The sequence below is a fragment of the Oncorhynchus clarkii genome, chromosome 9 (assembly GCF_045791955.1).
Source record: "Oncorhynchus clarkii lewisi isolate Uvic-CL-2024 chromosome 9, UVic_Ocla_1.0, whole genome shotgun sequence".
Lineage (NCBI taxonomy): Eukaryota > Metazoa > Chordata > Actinopteri > Salmoniformes > Salmonidae > Oncorhynchus > Oncorhynchus clarkii.
In genome coordinates this window covers 46,319,690-46,334,259 of record NC_092155.1, presented here as the reverse complement: position 1 = coordinate 46,334,259, position 14,570 = coordinate 46,319,690, and the positions used below count along the sequence as shown (strand labels likewise).

The 14,570-nt window shown below is 45.0% G+C and overlaps 2 protein-coding genes across 3 annotated transcripts in view; both read left to right on the top strand.

Annotated features, from left to right (window-relative positions):
* LOC139416417 (mechanistic target of rapamycin kinase) overlaps positions 1-14,570 on the top strand; it is a 125,109-nt gene that overhangs the window by 13,933 nt on the left and 96,606 nt on the right. For both annotated transcript variants that reach the window (XM_071165009.1, XM_071165008.1), the window contains exons 19-28: positions 3,424-3,674; positions 4,116-4,202; positions 5,957-6,124; positions 7,916-8,028; positions 8,455-8,617; positions 9,116-9,208; positions 10,729-10,872; positions 11,334-11,476; positions 12,103-12,265; positions 12,538-12,683. In XM_071165009.1, coding sequence (XP_071021110.1) covers positions 3,424-3,674; positions 4,116-4,202; positions 5,957-6,124; positions 7,916-8,028; positions 8,455-8,617; positions 9,116-9,208; positions 10,729-10,872; positions 11,334-11,476; positions 12,103-12,265; positions 12,538-12,683 — 1,471 coding nt within the window. The remainder of the gene's footprint in view (positions 1-3,423; positions 3,675-4,115; positions 4,203-5,956; positions 6,125-7,915; positions 8,029-8,454; positions 8,618-9,115; positions 9,209-10,728; positions 10,873-11,333; positions 11,477-12,102; positions 12,266-12,537; positions 12,684-14,570) is intronic.
* On the top strand, positions 1,853-2,970 carry LOC139417257 (intelectin). Its single transcript, XM_071166515.1, has one exon. The coding sequence runs from the start codon at positions 1,868-1,870 to the stop codon at positions 2,843-2,845; it is 978 nt and encodes a 325-aa protein (XP_071022616.1). The 5' UTR covers positions 1,853-1,867; the 3' UTR covers positions 2,846-2,970.

The following is a 14,570-nucleotide window of genomic DNA, read 5'->3' as shown; positions in this document are numbered from 1 at the left end:
AGAAGATAAAAAATAATGTCAATAAGGAGCTATTTGTCACTAACACACAGATGCGCTGTGACTGTGCTCTGTGGAAGGTGGTAGATTTAGCAGTTTGGCCTGCTTAAGGGGCTCAGTCTGGAATTGAAGATCTCTCTCCAATGTAGGATATGGTTAAAGCCAAGGTCAGTGTCTGGAGCAGCTATAGGGCGTGTTCCACAGCTAAGGCGAGGCAACGCAATAACCAACGGTTGCGTGCCACGCCATTGGCTGACAAATTGCTGTAACATTTGATGTGGTTAGCTGATCCTTAAAATACCTATCCAGGCGTTGTAAGATCTGTCAAGCATCAGCAACTTCTAAGTTCTGGCATGCGGCTATAGTCTTTGGCAGCTTGCTGCTGCTGTGTACTGGGGGTCCTGTATTTCCTGCTTAAGTGCTGGAAAGTAATGGGCTATGTCAGGGGTCTGTAACTTGTGGTTCCGGAGCCGCATGTGGCACCTTAGCTGTCCCTTTGTGGCTCCAGTGGTTGGCTAGGTGCTCCAGACCTCTCTTGAGCACAACCACAACCCATTGAATACAAGTCAGGCTAAGGGAGTTGGACACCGGGGGCTCAAGAATGATAAAGGTATAATGTAGTAGCATGCTCAGGGTGAGATCCGATACAATGCTCCTGTCCCGACATTACTCTGTACCCTCTGACGCACTGTAACAAACCTAGATCTGTTTTGTTTGGGGGGGAAAGTTGCTGATGTAATTGGCACCAAGTCTCCATTGTTCTCTTCATGTTATCTTAGGCCTAGTAAAGGCCCGATGTCCTGCGCGTGAGGCAATAGAGAAGCTAGCCTGTCCAAAGGAACACAGGCGTTCTGCCCAGGTGCTCACCTATTGTGTCTTGCTCTAGACTAGAGTGTAAAGGGAGGGAGAAGGTATTAAGAAGTGTGGTACTTGCATTAAGGGCTGAAACTCGATTCCTATGCTAGGCCAATGAAACGTTGAATATCAGATATATCGGTCTTCCTGACTCGACCATAAAACCAAACCCTGCTCACGGCAGCAGACAGGGTTGGCCTTGGTCACCTAGAGTCTTGAGACCGTGATGCAAGAATCCTTGGCTTGGGAGGATACTTCAGTATTTTGGCAATGAACCTGTTATCTACTTCCCTGGAGTCAGAAGAACTCGTGGATACTGTTTTTAATGTCTCTTCGTGCAGTTTGAAGGAAGTTGCTAACTAGCGTTAGCGCAATGCCTGGAAGTCTATGGTAACTGCTAGCATGGTAGTAGATACCGTAGACTTCCAGCCATTGCCTAACGCTAGTTGGCTTGTAAAACTACCTCTAACTTCCTTTTTATACTGGATGCAGAGACATAAAAATGAGTTCATCGGACTCTGGGGAAGTAGATAAAGGGTTCATTGCCAGAATCCCAAAGTATTCCTTTAACATTAAATGCATTATGAAATAGGACCTTGAAATGATTTTAGAACTTTTTACATTTAAATTTCATCGCAAAATATTGAGAACATTCAATTGTCCAACAACACAGAATACAGCAATTATAATTAGAGCCCCATGATGGTAGTGACTGTCCATTATTGCGTGCTTATCGCCACGTCATGTTTGTTGTTAACTGGGGTTGCAACATTTCGGGAACTTCCAATCGGGTTTTCTTTTAAACCTGCAGATTTTGGGAACGTTTCCGGAGTTTAGCAACCCTATTGACAACTTAATAAAATATTAACTTTATTTGGATGTTGAGTGGGTCACAGTTGACAAAAGAGACATGGGCCCTAAGGGTATAAATATAAGCATTGCCATGGGTTGACAACATACCTTGTCTTCGACACAGACTGAATAGATACTTCACTGAGAACTCACCACAGAAGACATGAAGTATTGTGTTCTCCTGATAATGATCCATCTACTGTTGGTGCAACTGCCTCAATTTCCAGAAGCACTACAAAGAAACGTGTATGCAGCAGCTCCAGTTGTTGCCGCAACCGATTTAAGACTGAGGATCAGGTCTAGTTACATTGGCAGAAGCTGTAAGGAAATAAGGGACCGATATAATCAACATGAAGATGGGCTGTACTACCTGTCCACAGCCAGCGGGACAGTCTACCAGACCTTCTGCGACATGACCACCGCTGGCGGCGGCTGGACACTTGTGGCGAGCGTGCACGAGAACAACGTGTATGGGAAGTGCACAATGGGTGACCGTTGGTCCAGCCAGCAAGGCAGCAACCCCAACTGGCCAGACGGAGATGGGAACTGGGCCAACAGGGCCACTTTTGGAACCGCAGAGGGTGCAACCTCAGACGACTTCAAGAATCCTGGGTATTATGACATTGTGGCAAAAGACATTTCGGTGTGGCACGTTCCCAACAACTCCCCGATGGAACACTGGAACCTAGGCGCCATCCTCCGTTACCACACAGAGAGAAGCTTTCTCTCCATTCAAGGGGGAAATCTGCATCAACTCTTTAAGCTCTACCCAGTGAGATATAATGCTGAGGCAAGTGGGAACACAGGACCTGTCATTCCAATTGTGTACGACTTTGGGGACAAAGAAACCACAAGAAAACTTTACGGACCCAACACAAGAAACCAGTTTGAACCTGGCTTCATCACTTTCAGGCCAATAAATAATGAACAGGCGGCCATGGCTATCTGCTCTGGGGTCAAACCAACAACTGGCGGCGACACTGAACATTACTGTATTGGTGGTGGTGGACATTTCCCTGAGGGAGCCCCTCGTCAGTGTGGCGACTTCCCAGCCTTTGACTGGAATGGCTATGGGACCAACACAGAATGGAGTGCATCAAAGCAGTTAACTGAAGCAGCTGTGTTACTCTTCTACCGTTAAAATTCTTCCTGTTGATTATCAATGCGTAATATTACCGCAATGTTTTAAACAAATGTATCCATTGTTATCAAATGTATGTAAAGATTAATTTTGTTTATACTGTTTGTATATAATGTACATAACAGAACTAGGATTTTCATTTGTTTAATCTATAAATGCCTTCTCCCTGCAGTAAGATGGAATACTTGTATCATAGTTTCCTTGTAGAAGTAGAAGGAGCGATGAGTATTATCACTGTGTGAATATGAATGACTGAAATAAAGACTACTCTAAAGGAGAAATTGACAGCAGTTGGTCTTTCGTTATGTTTCAATATGCTTTGTCTTATAGGCACTGCAGTACATTGTCCAATCACAACACTTCCCTGTGTAACATCAATATAAACATAACATGTCAAGAAACAAGAAAAGGTGGCCTGTATTTTTCTAATTAATTTTTTATTTAAGTGGCTACAAACAAATACAGGCACTGTACCTTCACAAAAGGATGGTTTGTTTCTCTCAGTGGCCTGAAAATAATTCAAAAGTAAAAAAAATAGGCATGTGTGCTAGAATTTTTTTTCTCTCTATCCCTCTCAGCCGACTACAGTACCAGTGAGATGCTGGTGAACATGGGCAACCTCCCCCTGGACGAGTTCTACCCGGCGGTGGCCATCGTGACGCTGATGCGCATCCTGCGTGACCCCTCCCTCTCTAACCACCACACCATGGTGGTGCAGGCGGTCACCTTCATCTTCAAGTCCCTGGGCCTGAAGTGTGTCCAGTTCCTGCCGCAGGTCATGCCCACCTTCCTCAACGTCATCCGCGTGTGCGACGCTAGCATTCGAGAGGTAACTTGCTAGCTACTGCTAGCTGGGAACTATGTCGTGTTTCATAATTTCTCCTTGTTGATTGGCACTTGTGGCTGTTTAATTGTTGTGTATTTCTTTGTTTTAGCTGAAATTAAGTACTACCGCTAGTCGTTTTGTGAAATAATGGATTTTTAGAGGTAGCTGGGTAAAAGTCAGGGTAGCTGTAAAGTTAAGTGAAGGTAGAACCTTTCCACTTCAGTGTTTTTACCTGCTTTTTTACGAAGTTGTTTTGCGCCAACCCATTTGTATTACAACCGTACGCTTTCCGCTCCATAAATGGGGGTTTGAAATCGGGAGTCGAGATGCACGTAGCTAAAGGATTGACCCACAATCAGATAGATAGTTTCCCAAGCTAAGCCTGACTGGTGAGCAATCAATGTGTTTTGCTTACACCTGCTATTTTCTCTCCCTCTCTTTCAGTTTCTCTTCCAGCAGATGGGGATGGTCGTGTGCTTTGTAAAAATCCACATCCGCCCCTACATGGATGACATCTTCACACTCATCAGAGTGAGTTTCCTCTTCAAAAACAAGGCCCCCTTTCATTCTCTCTTTTTCCACTCGCTCAGAAAACAGCTGCGAACTCTTAATTGTGTACATTTCTCTCTCGACTTTCCTCTTTGGCTCTAATGCGCAAGGGGAAATGTGACTTGAGCGTGACTCTCTTGGTGGCACGAAGCCTGTTTGTCCATCCAGAATGAAAGTTGCTCCATTAAAAGCCGTTTGTTATGGAGAAGTTATTTTGTTTGTAGAAAAGTTGTTTTCAGAAATGACTATTTGGTTGTATCTATTCTACGTTCAGGATTGAAATATTTTATTCAACTGCTCCACTCTACAGTGTCATTCCTTCCCAATTAACTGAGACCTTCACTAGTGCAAAGAAGAAAATACCTGTGTGAAGTCCTACTGTGAAAGCAACTGTTAAAACCTTACCTTAAAACCCTATGAGCCCATTCAATCTTGGCCGCGGGAGGTTTGAGTAGTTTATTTTTGTGTGTGTGTGTGGGTGGGGGGGGGGGGGGTGATTTATTATTGGTAAAAAAAAACACTAGGCCACTCTTGAACGTCTAAAACGAGATCGAAAGTAGGTAGAAATTATAATGGACCTTTTTTTTATATTTTCAAATAACTGGTCCTTTTTCTCTGTTGAATTTAGAAAATCCAGATGTGGCCCTCGCGTCAAAAAGTTTGGCCACCGCTGGTCTAGCACTACATACTCATTTAGCAAGGAACAGCATATCAAATGTCCATTATTTACTGTAATCAAAATAACATTCTGAATCAGCAGTCAGTAACTTTTCCGGGAAGCTGAGCCATTGCACATTTTAGCTGGAGTTAATAAATGGTGAGTAAAACAAAGGGCTCTATTCATTGTAGTAACTGTCTACCTCATGCGTCCAGATGAGGGGCTGGAATAGCCATTCGGGACTTCGGGAGGTGAAATCACATAATCTGTTGTAGGAATAGCAGCCCTAACGTAGGCTAGTTCCAGTCAGAGCAGGAAAGCGGGGGTTGGAACACTGGCCACTCACAAAATACCTCTTAAGAGCTTTCATAGCTGAAGGCTATTGGCCCTTCAATGTATTGCGTGACTACATTCCTTTACACCCCCATTATCTCCCAATCACCAGTGGCTGTGACAGATCTTAAACCCTGTTTTTCATAGTGGTGGCGGAGTCATATTGAGAAAGGTTGCCGAGTTGATTGACAGGAAATTGGCATCCCACCACTGGCACGTGAGGATGTCGCATTGCATAGAGGAGGAATCTCCTTCTAAATCTGGCGTTTCTTGATGGAAACACCATTTGACCCAATTACCCCAGTCCCAGACCCTCATCTCTCCTAATGTATGGCAATGGGACCGCATGAGGTAGTGCTTGGTCGCTAGCACCTTGGCTGTACCCTCCGAAGCTCTTAAACCCTAAAAAGCACAAAACATAAGGACCTGGACTTGTGTGAATTCAGGTCAACTCATTATTTAGGAAAAACACATTTCTCAATACGGAGATAATGTCCCTCCATGGCTTAAGGGCGGGATCCTAACTTGAGAACCGTCTCCCATTGGCATCAATGAAGGATTTACGCGGTAGTTGTACACGCAGATCTCAAGTCAGAATAATGGTTTATGTTTTGACATGTTAGTCATTTAGCAGATACTCTTATTCAGAGCAAGTTACAATCAGTGCATTCAACTAAGGGAGGTATAACCACCACATATTACAGTCGTTTCAAGTAACTACATGTGTATTATTCTCATTCCATAGGAGTACTGGACACCTAACAACCCCATGCAGAACACCATCATCCTGCTGATTGAGCAGATTGTGGTGGCCCTGGGTGGCGAGTTCAAGCTCTACCTGCCGCAGCTCATCCCACACATGCTGCGCGTCTTCATGCACGATATGAGCATGGGCCGCAGTGTCACCATCAAGGTAAAGTCGTGAGGATAATGTCATCTTTTTTTTTTTATAACGACTGACTTCCACACACTTCTGGGGGTTTGTTTGTACACATTTGGTCAGAGTTTGACCTTGTCCAAGAGCGTGTCAGCAGGCAGAACTGGTCGAAATGACTTATTTTACCTCTGCTCTTCTATAACGGTCCAGTTATTTATGCCATTGTCCTAGCGAGCAGGGACATAAGTATCTGGAGTGAGATAGACATGCAGAGGTAAATTTGAGTGCGGGAGTCACTTTTGTTATTTTTGACTATTTAGTGTGTTTTTATATTCTCAACACCACATAGAGGAAATGTGCTGATGCGCTTGTTAGTACAGTATTTGTTCCAAGTATTTTCCTGTATCCAGTGAATACCACATCAACACACATTGTAATTGTACACCGTAAGTCATGGTTAGTCAAATATATAAGGACCCGAGGAACCATTACATAAATTAAATCATTTATTGGGTTCTTTAAAATCATAATCTACTGCACTACTGCCACGACATGGCCCCCTTCAAAGTCCAAAGTCCTGTTCCATGTACCATTTGTTTGTGGTTGCAATCAAAACTCACCCCATGACCCTTTTAGTCTAGCCTCTAGCCAAAGCATACTCACTACAAGCACCCAGCCAACGAAGCATAGCTGGTACTCTCTCTTATTTCACCAATTTTAGCTATGACACTGATATGGGTTTTCCTCAAACATTAAATCTTGGGGGTGAAAATAAACCACAGGGCAACATCGCACTCTTACTTTTACTCTTACTAACCCACTACAGTTATTCAACCTCTCTCTCCGGTGTAGCATGTGTCTTGTTTCTCTAAGGCAGCGATGGGATATTAGATAACCAGAGGCACACAGCTAGCTGCTACCTCTTACAGTACGTCTGGTTATGGTCTTTTGAACCCGAGTTCTAGGTTATGTCTCAAATTCCCTATATAGTGCACTACTTTTGACCAGAGCCAATAGCGGGGCTCAGGTCAAAAGTAGTGCACTATATAGGGAATAGGGTGCCATTTGTAAGGCAGCCCTGGTCTAGCCTCCATATCTATTACCAGAGGGTCACAGTAGAGCCAGGAAGAATCGGGTTACCTTCCAGTCCAAGTAGAGAAAAGAAAACAGAACTCCATCATTAGCGGGAGCTGTTCAGTCGAGCTCCCTACTTCCTGTAGTCTCGCCAAGGCAATGAAGAAGGGGGGGTCTCACAGTCAATGGCATAGCCTATACGTCATCCACACCTGACACGTGTACACACACACACACACACACACACACACACACACAGACATTCCCGCTGCCCCCTTGCATTCAGTAATCATTTACAGGAAAATGTGTTAGTTGCACAGAAAACATCCAGCCACTTCACTGTGCTGAAATCCATGGCTTGAGGGTTGTGTTGGAACCAGTGTGCTATAATGAAGCAAGTAGGAGGGCCAGGAGTATCAAAGGACACTGTTCTGTAGCCTTGGCTCACAATGACTAAGAACCCCTTTTGAAATACATGGATGTTGGCATTGCAACTCACTTTTCATGAACAATACCATACACATTGCATATGTAAAATGAAAACATAACAATTTACTTTGCTGGTGGCGAAAGTTCCTCTGAACCTCGTCTTGTTATACTTTTTGACCATCCAACCAGTATAAGGATGCATACTATCTGCTCCTCCAGTTGGTGGAGTCTCTCCCATTAGGTGTACCATCAGGGCTGTACCTTGTCCTTGATGTATTCCTTATATTGCCTGTTTTAACTCTGTTGTCTATATTGTATCTTCAGCTCCTCAATGCCATTCAGCTGTTTGGTGCTAACCTGGACGACTACCTCCACCTGTTGCTGCCTCCCATCGTCAAGCTGTTTGATGCCCCAGACGTACCTCTACAGGCCCGCAAGTGAGTTCAACATCTCACGTCCAGTTGGTTATAGAGCACATGCACTGTGAAGTACATTTTGACAGTTTATGAATTGACTCACAGGTCACTGAGTCACATGAGTATGTTCACTCCCATGTTAAATGTCCGTCCCCATCTCCTCCCAATTGGTAATATTATATTAATGCGACTGTACTGAAGAAACTGGGCCCACTTTCCGAAATACTAAGTGCCAGGGTCTTACATTTATTGTCTGGGCGTCATGGAGGAAAAGTGTTCATAAATACTTTGGGGCTTGGGGCGGAGAGGGCTTGACAAGTGCCTCTATTTCTGTTTCCTAGCATTTGGAGTGAGATGTCCCTTTCTCGCCAAACGCTCTCCCAGTGAGCTTTGGTAACTGAGCTTTTTTTCTAGGCGTTGTTTATCAGTGTTTCCTTCACCCCTCAGGGTTGCCTTGGAGACGCTAGACCGGCTGACGGAGTCCCTGGACTTCACGGACTATGCGTCGCGCATCATTCACCCCATAGTACGCGCGCTGGACAACACCCCCGAGCTACGCAGCACAGCCATGGACACATTGTCGTCGCTCGTTTTCCAGCTGGGCAAGAAGGTACCTCATTATTAGTTACCATACCCACAGGGCCCTCGTAGAACCGCTAACAGGAGCTGACACACACACACACACAAACACACTGGCACACACACACACACACCAGGACCATACGTTTCTCTTCAAGGTTCTCTCCTGTACCTGTAGTTTTTACTACTTCCTGCGGGTCGGTGATGTCATCACATGGTGCCGCAGTTGGGACCGTTACTGTTACTGTTTACGAGAGTCGATGAGGTCACCCCCCTTAGCCCCAACCAAACCTCAGAAACCCAACCAGACCACATGCAGGGAAGTCTGGCCCCGACTTGAAAAGCAACAGCTTTTGATCAAACCATCAAACCAGGGGCAACGGAGGTCATATACAGATGGCATCGCCAGTCTGTCATTAGTGTTATGGCCAGAGGGGATGGATGTGAACAGATTAAATGCATAAACCACCACATACCCGACACTCTTTTATTTACTCTCTCTATTTCTTTCTACTTTTCCCGGCTTCAGTACCAGATCTTTATCCCCATGGTGAACAAAGTGATGTTGAAGCACAGGATCAATCACCAGCGCTATGACGTGCTCATCTGTCGGATCGTCAAGGTCAGTTTTTATTTATTTATTATCATTTATATATATATAAAATTAGAAATACCTTATTTCCATAAGTATTCAGACCCTTTGCTATGATACTCGAAATAGAGCTCAGGTGCATCCTGTTTCCATTGACCTTCCTTGAGATGTTTCTAGAACTTGATTGGAGTCCACCGGTGGCAAATTCAATTGCTTGGACATGATTTGGAAAGGCACACACCTGTCTATATAAGTTCCCATAGGTGACAGTTGATGTCAGAGCAAAAACCAAGCCATGAGATGGAAGGAATTGTCCGTAGTGCTCCGTGACAGGATTGTGTCGAGGCACAGATCTGGGAAAGGGTACCAACACATTTCTGCAGCATTGAAGGTCCCCAAGAACACAGCGACCTCTATCATTATTAAATGGAAGAAGTTTGGAACCACCAAGAGTCTTCCTAGAGCTGGCCTCCCGAGCCAAACTGAGCAATCGGGGGAGAAGGGCCTTGTTCAGGGAGGAAGAAGTTTGGAACCACCAAGAGTCTTCCTAGAGCTGGCCTCCCGAGCCAAACTGAGCAATCGGGGGAGAAGGGCCTTGTTCAGGGAGGTGTCCAAGAACCTGATCGTCACTCTGACAGAGCTCCAGAGAACCTTCCTGAAGGACAACCATCTCTGCAGCACTCCACCAATCAGGCCTTTATGGTAGAGTGGCCAGACAGAAGCCACTCCTCAGTAAAAGGCACATGACAGCCCGCTTGGAGTTTGCCAAAAGGCAACTAAAGGACTCTGACCATGAGAAACAAGATTCTCTGGTCTGATGAAACCAAGATTGAACTCTTTGGCCTGAATGCCAAGCGTCAGATCTGGACTTCGGGACAAGTCTCTGAATGTCCTTGAGTGGCCCAGCAAGAGCCCAGACTTGAACCCGATCGAACATCTCTGGAGAGACCTGAAAATAGCTGTGCAGCGACACTCCCCATCCAACCTGACAGAGCTTGAGAGGATCTGCAGAGAATAATTGTAGCGTCATACCCAAGAAGACTGCAATTGCTTCAACAAAGTACTGAGTACAGGGTCTGAATACTTATGTAAATGTGATATTTCAGTAGAATTTAAAAATCTAAATTAGCAAATATATAAAAAAAATATAAAATAAACTGTTTTTGCTTTGTCATTATGGGGGTATTGTGTGTAGATTGATAAGGGACAAAAACAATTTAATCAATTTTAAATCTGAGAATACTAGAAAACAATGATGCTATCGTGTGGTAGTAGTCCTGACTCCAACCCTTTCACATTGTCAGCATGTGCCATGAAATGTGTTGAGAATAGCGAGGAGGCAGTCTTTGTGAGGAACACACAAAGGCACGTTTCAATTTGAATTCCGAGCAGACGGTGTAATAGAAGAAGAATCATCGAGGGACGTTGCTTGTCAACAGTGTGCTTCTCTTCAGGAAGGAAATGCAACTTGTGTGGACAACATGTTTCGAAGGCCCTGATTTGTGTGTGAGCTCACTGTTTGTGTGTCATGGTAACTGTGTTTATCTCAGGGGTACACTTTGGCGGAGGAGGAAGAGGATCCTTTAATCTTCCAGCATCGCCAGCTGCGCAGTAACCAGGGCGATGTCGGTAGTGGCCCGGCGGAGGCGGGACCAATGAAGAAGCTCCACGTTAGCACCACAGCCCTGCAGAAGGTCAGGAGAAATAAAATTGTGTTTTATTTCCTGCACTGTGCCTTGTCTTATTTCAAGTAATACATTTAGTTTTTGTCCTCAAACGGGAAGTTGTTTTGGTTTTAGAGACTCATTATTAAATCACTTCATGGTCCATTCATTGTGATTTTTCATACAAAGGGTTTCATGATGGATATTTAAAATGTTTTTTCCTTTGACAGAGTGCTCTGTTTTCATCCAACACACTTCACCAGGCAATAAGTAATGTCTTACTGATATAATCGGAAATTTTCCCTTTCTACAAGATGCCAATGCCCAACGATTTGAAGCACCTTTGCCTCGGCGCGTCTAATCATTCTTAAACATAGTGTCATACACTGACAAGTCTGATCTGCTAATGGAAACTTCTTCTCTCCCCAACTGTTGCCATATGAAGTGCATTAACGTGAAGTGATTTCATTACATTTTTCTGGTGGCCACAGGCCTGGGGCGCTGCTCGGAAGGTGTCCAAGGACGACTGGCTGGAGTGGCTGAGACGGCTGAGCGTGGTCCTGCTGAAGGAGTCGTCGTCCCCTGCCCTGCGCTCGTGCTGGTCTCTGGCCCAGACCTACATTCCCCTCGCCAGGTATAGCTGTCCCCTTTCCTTCCCTCCATCCCATGTTCCACCACACTTCAGAGCACCAGGCAGTCACCCTGTTTTTCCCCCCACAGAGGTCCTCAGTAAGCCACAGAGGTCCTCAGTAAGCCACAGAGGTCCTCAGTAAGCCACAGAGGTCCTCAGTAAGCCACAGAGGTCCTCAGTAAGCCACAGAGGTCCTCAGTAAGCCACAGAGGTCCTCAGTAAGCCACAGAGGTCCTCAGTAAGCCACAGAGGTCCTCAGTAAGCCACAGAGGTCCTCAGTAAGCCACAGAGGTCCTCTTAAGTGTCAAGTTGCAGTTTAGTTTGAACCAAAAGACCCCTCGTTTCCACTCTTAAACCAGATCACGTTTTGTTTTGCTGTGATAACTTGGGCACACCTTGGTGTGGCATCCATGGGCAATTTTTTTCTTCTGATGCCTAACCAATATAATTATTATGATGGACTAATGAACTTATGGTCCTTCAAACACACAACAAGACAAACAGGAGGCCTATATCTTGCCCTGAAGACTTAAATTAATTATATACCAAAAATATATGTAGAGGTTAAGCATATCAGCATGTTAAGTTACTGCTGTTAAGCTGTTGCTAACTTTCCCATCCGTTGTCAGGGACCTGTTCAACGCAGCCTTCCTGTCATGCTGGTCTGAGCTGAGTGAGGATCAGCAGGATGAGCTGATCCGCAGCATTGAACTGGCCCTCACCTCCCAGGACATCGCCGAGGTCACCCAGACCCTGCTAAACCTGGCTGAGTTCATGGAGCACAGCGATAAGGTGGGTTCATACTCGGAGCAGAGGTCTTCAGCTCCAGTCCTGGAGAGAACTGCTTGGTGTGCAGGCTTTCGTTCCAGCTCTGCAGTCACAGACTGGATTCAAATAATCCACTCATCACTATCTTCTGTCTGGGTATTTATTAGCTGAATCATGTGTGGGCTGGAATAAAGGTGTACCCACCCCATCGTTGGATAACGCTGGTTCAGCGCAGTGCCACGGCATCCATCCTTCCATCAATCCACCTGTCTAATGAATGCCCTGTGTCTTTTCAGGGTCCTCTGCCTCTGAGAGACGACAATGGCATTGTTCTGCTGGGTGAGAGGGCTGCCAAATGTCGTGCCTACGCCAAGGCCCTCCACTACAAAGAGCTGGAGTTCCAGAAGGGCGCCTCTCCTCTCATCCTAGAGTCCCTCATCAGGTAGGAACCTCATTAAGAGAACACATTCATCTACACAACCCATTTAGAACAGGGGAGTATTTGGTGGTTGCACACTACATTTCCTGTGCTTCCCAGACTTGGCTATGGCCAGCATCTATCGTTCAGACATTCTACAGGTAGCTACTGAGGCAGTACGGCTACTGTATGGTTCCCCTTGGGTTATATAACTCTTGCTTGTGTTGGGTCATTTCTACTTGGTGAAGCCTAACCAAAAAATAGCTTGAATGGAAGACCCAGTGCTTTTAGCCATTTTCTTTGGCTCCCCCATGTCAGTTTTGGTGGAATGCGTGTGATTGCACATGGCTGGAGAACACAGATGCCAGATGTCCAGTAGTTCAAAGTTACTTGCCTTGATGACAAAGTGTAAACCGAGAGAGAGCGCGCACGCCGGTTATGTAAGTACAATGTCGGTCTGGTACATTTTGTCCATTTTGTGGATGACCCTTGAAAAATATGCGTTTGGATTTCCTCCCGCATGGAAAAGGCGAGTGGATCATTTCTGGATGGGCAGCTATTTTGGAAAGAAGGCTGCTACGATTGATGCAGTGGGATGTTTTGATTAGTGTGCCATGAATGGAACAACCGACCGTAGCTAATGCTTAAGCACTTTTTTTCTCTCGCTTCTTTGCTTTAGGCCTAGTCACTGTAGCATTTACCCAAATCAGAGTCCGTTTTGAGTTGGGACACAGTGGAACAGGTGTCCACCTCAATACAACTATTCTTAGCTTACACTTTGCTAGTTCTTCCATTACCTATTATTTGGGTTTTGCTTAGTGTATTTGTGAACCACAAAGCCTCATTATAGCCAAGGCTGACCTCTGATAAAGGGGTTGTTAAACGTCCTTTAGTCAATGAGCCTAACTTATTACACCAGTCAGATAATGGTTGCTACATCCCCCATCCGATAGCTCTTTCATATCTCCTGTCATCTTTTCCATCCCACCTCTCACCTTTATTTTTTACGCTGGTATTGTATGAAGAGAACTGTTTTCCAGCCATTTAATTGGACGTTTGCCTCCTTTCATCCATCGAGTGGTCTGGAATAGCGTTCTCTCAGGGGCCTGTTTTCAATTTCTCCCAGCCTTGATGAATGATGGGAGCCAGCAGCTCAGTGTTTTCAATCTCCCCATCTGGTTCTCACCTCTCCAGGATTTCCCATAAAATAACCTAGTATTTTGCCCATGAGACTCCTGTGCACCAAGCAGCCTGCTCTATTCCATCACTTTGGTTGGTGTATATAGAAGTAAGAGATTTCTTGGGCCATTGCATGATATTCTTCAGTCATTTGGAAGATTGTCTTCCATTTCTTTCCTGATCCCCAAATATACATTTGGCCTTTGCAGTGGATTGCAATGAAATGTTTTCCTTAATAAAGAGAGAAAGCTGTGTGTAGGGTATCAGGGACTCTGTTGCTGGTGGGCTTAGTAATGAACCTTCATTTTGGCATTTGAACGCCAAAAAGTAATCTCAAAACGTAGTCTAGTCAGACCATATGGGTCTTCATTTATTTAGCATTTAGGCATTTCAAATCTGTGGAAGGCATTTACAGAAGCGGAAATGCACAGTTTTCCATTATCCACGCCGTCCTAGGAATTGAAAGCGACTTTGATGATGCTCCACAGCCGTCCAGATGCAGGGGTATACAGTATGAATAAGGCATGAGGGACTTTGAGGCAGCAAAAATGATTTAGGAGCTGCGACCTGGGGTTAATCCATTAGACCACTGCGGTAGGTGAGCCTAGGGCCCTGTTCGAATACTTAAAATCCTTCTTTCATTTCTTCCTTCATTGCTTGAAGTAATTACCAGTCTGAATGGAAACCATCCTTTCACTTAGGCTATTTAATCACGTTGGCTTAGGTATTAAG

Bases quoted from the DNA above. Each gene is read 5' to 3' on its own strand.
- LOC139417257 (XM_071166515.1), top strand. From the start codon at position 1,868: ATGAAGTATTGTGTTCTCCTGATAATGATCCATCTACTGTTGGTGCAA.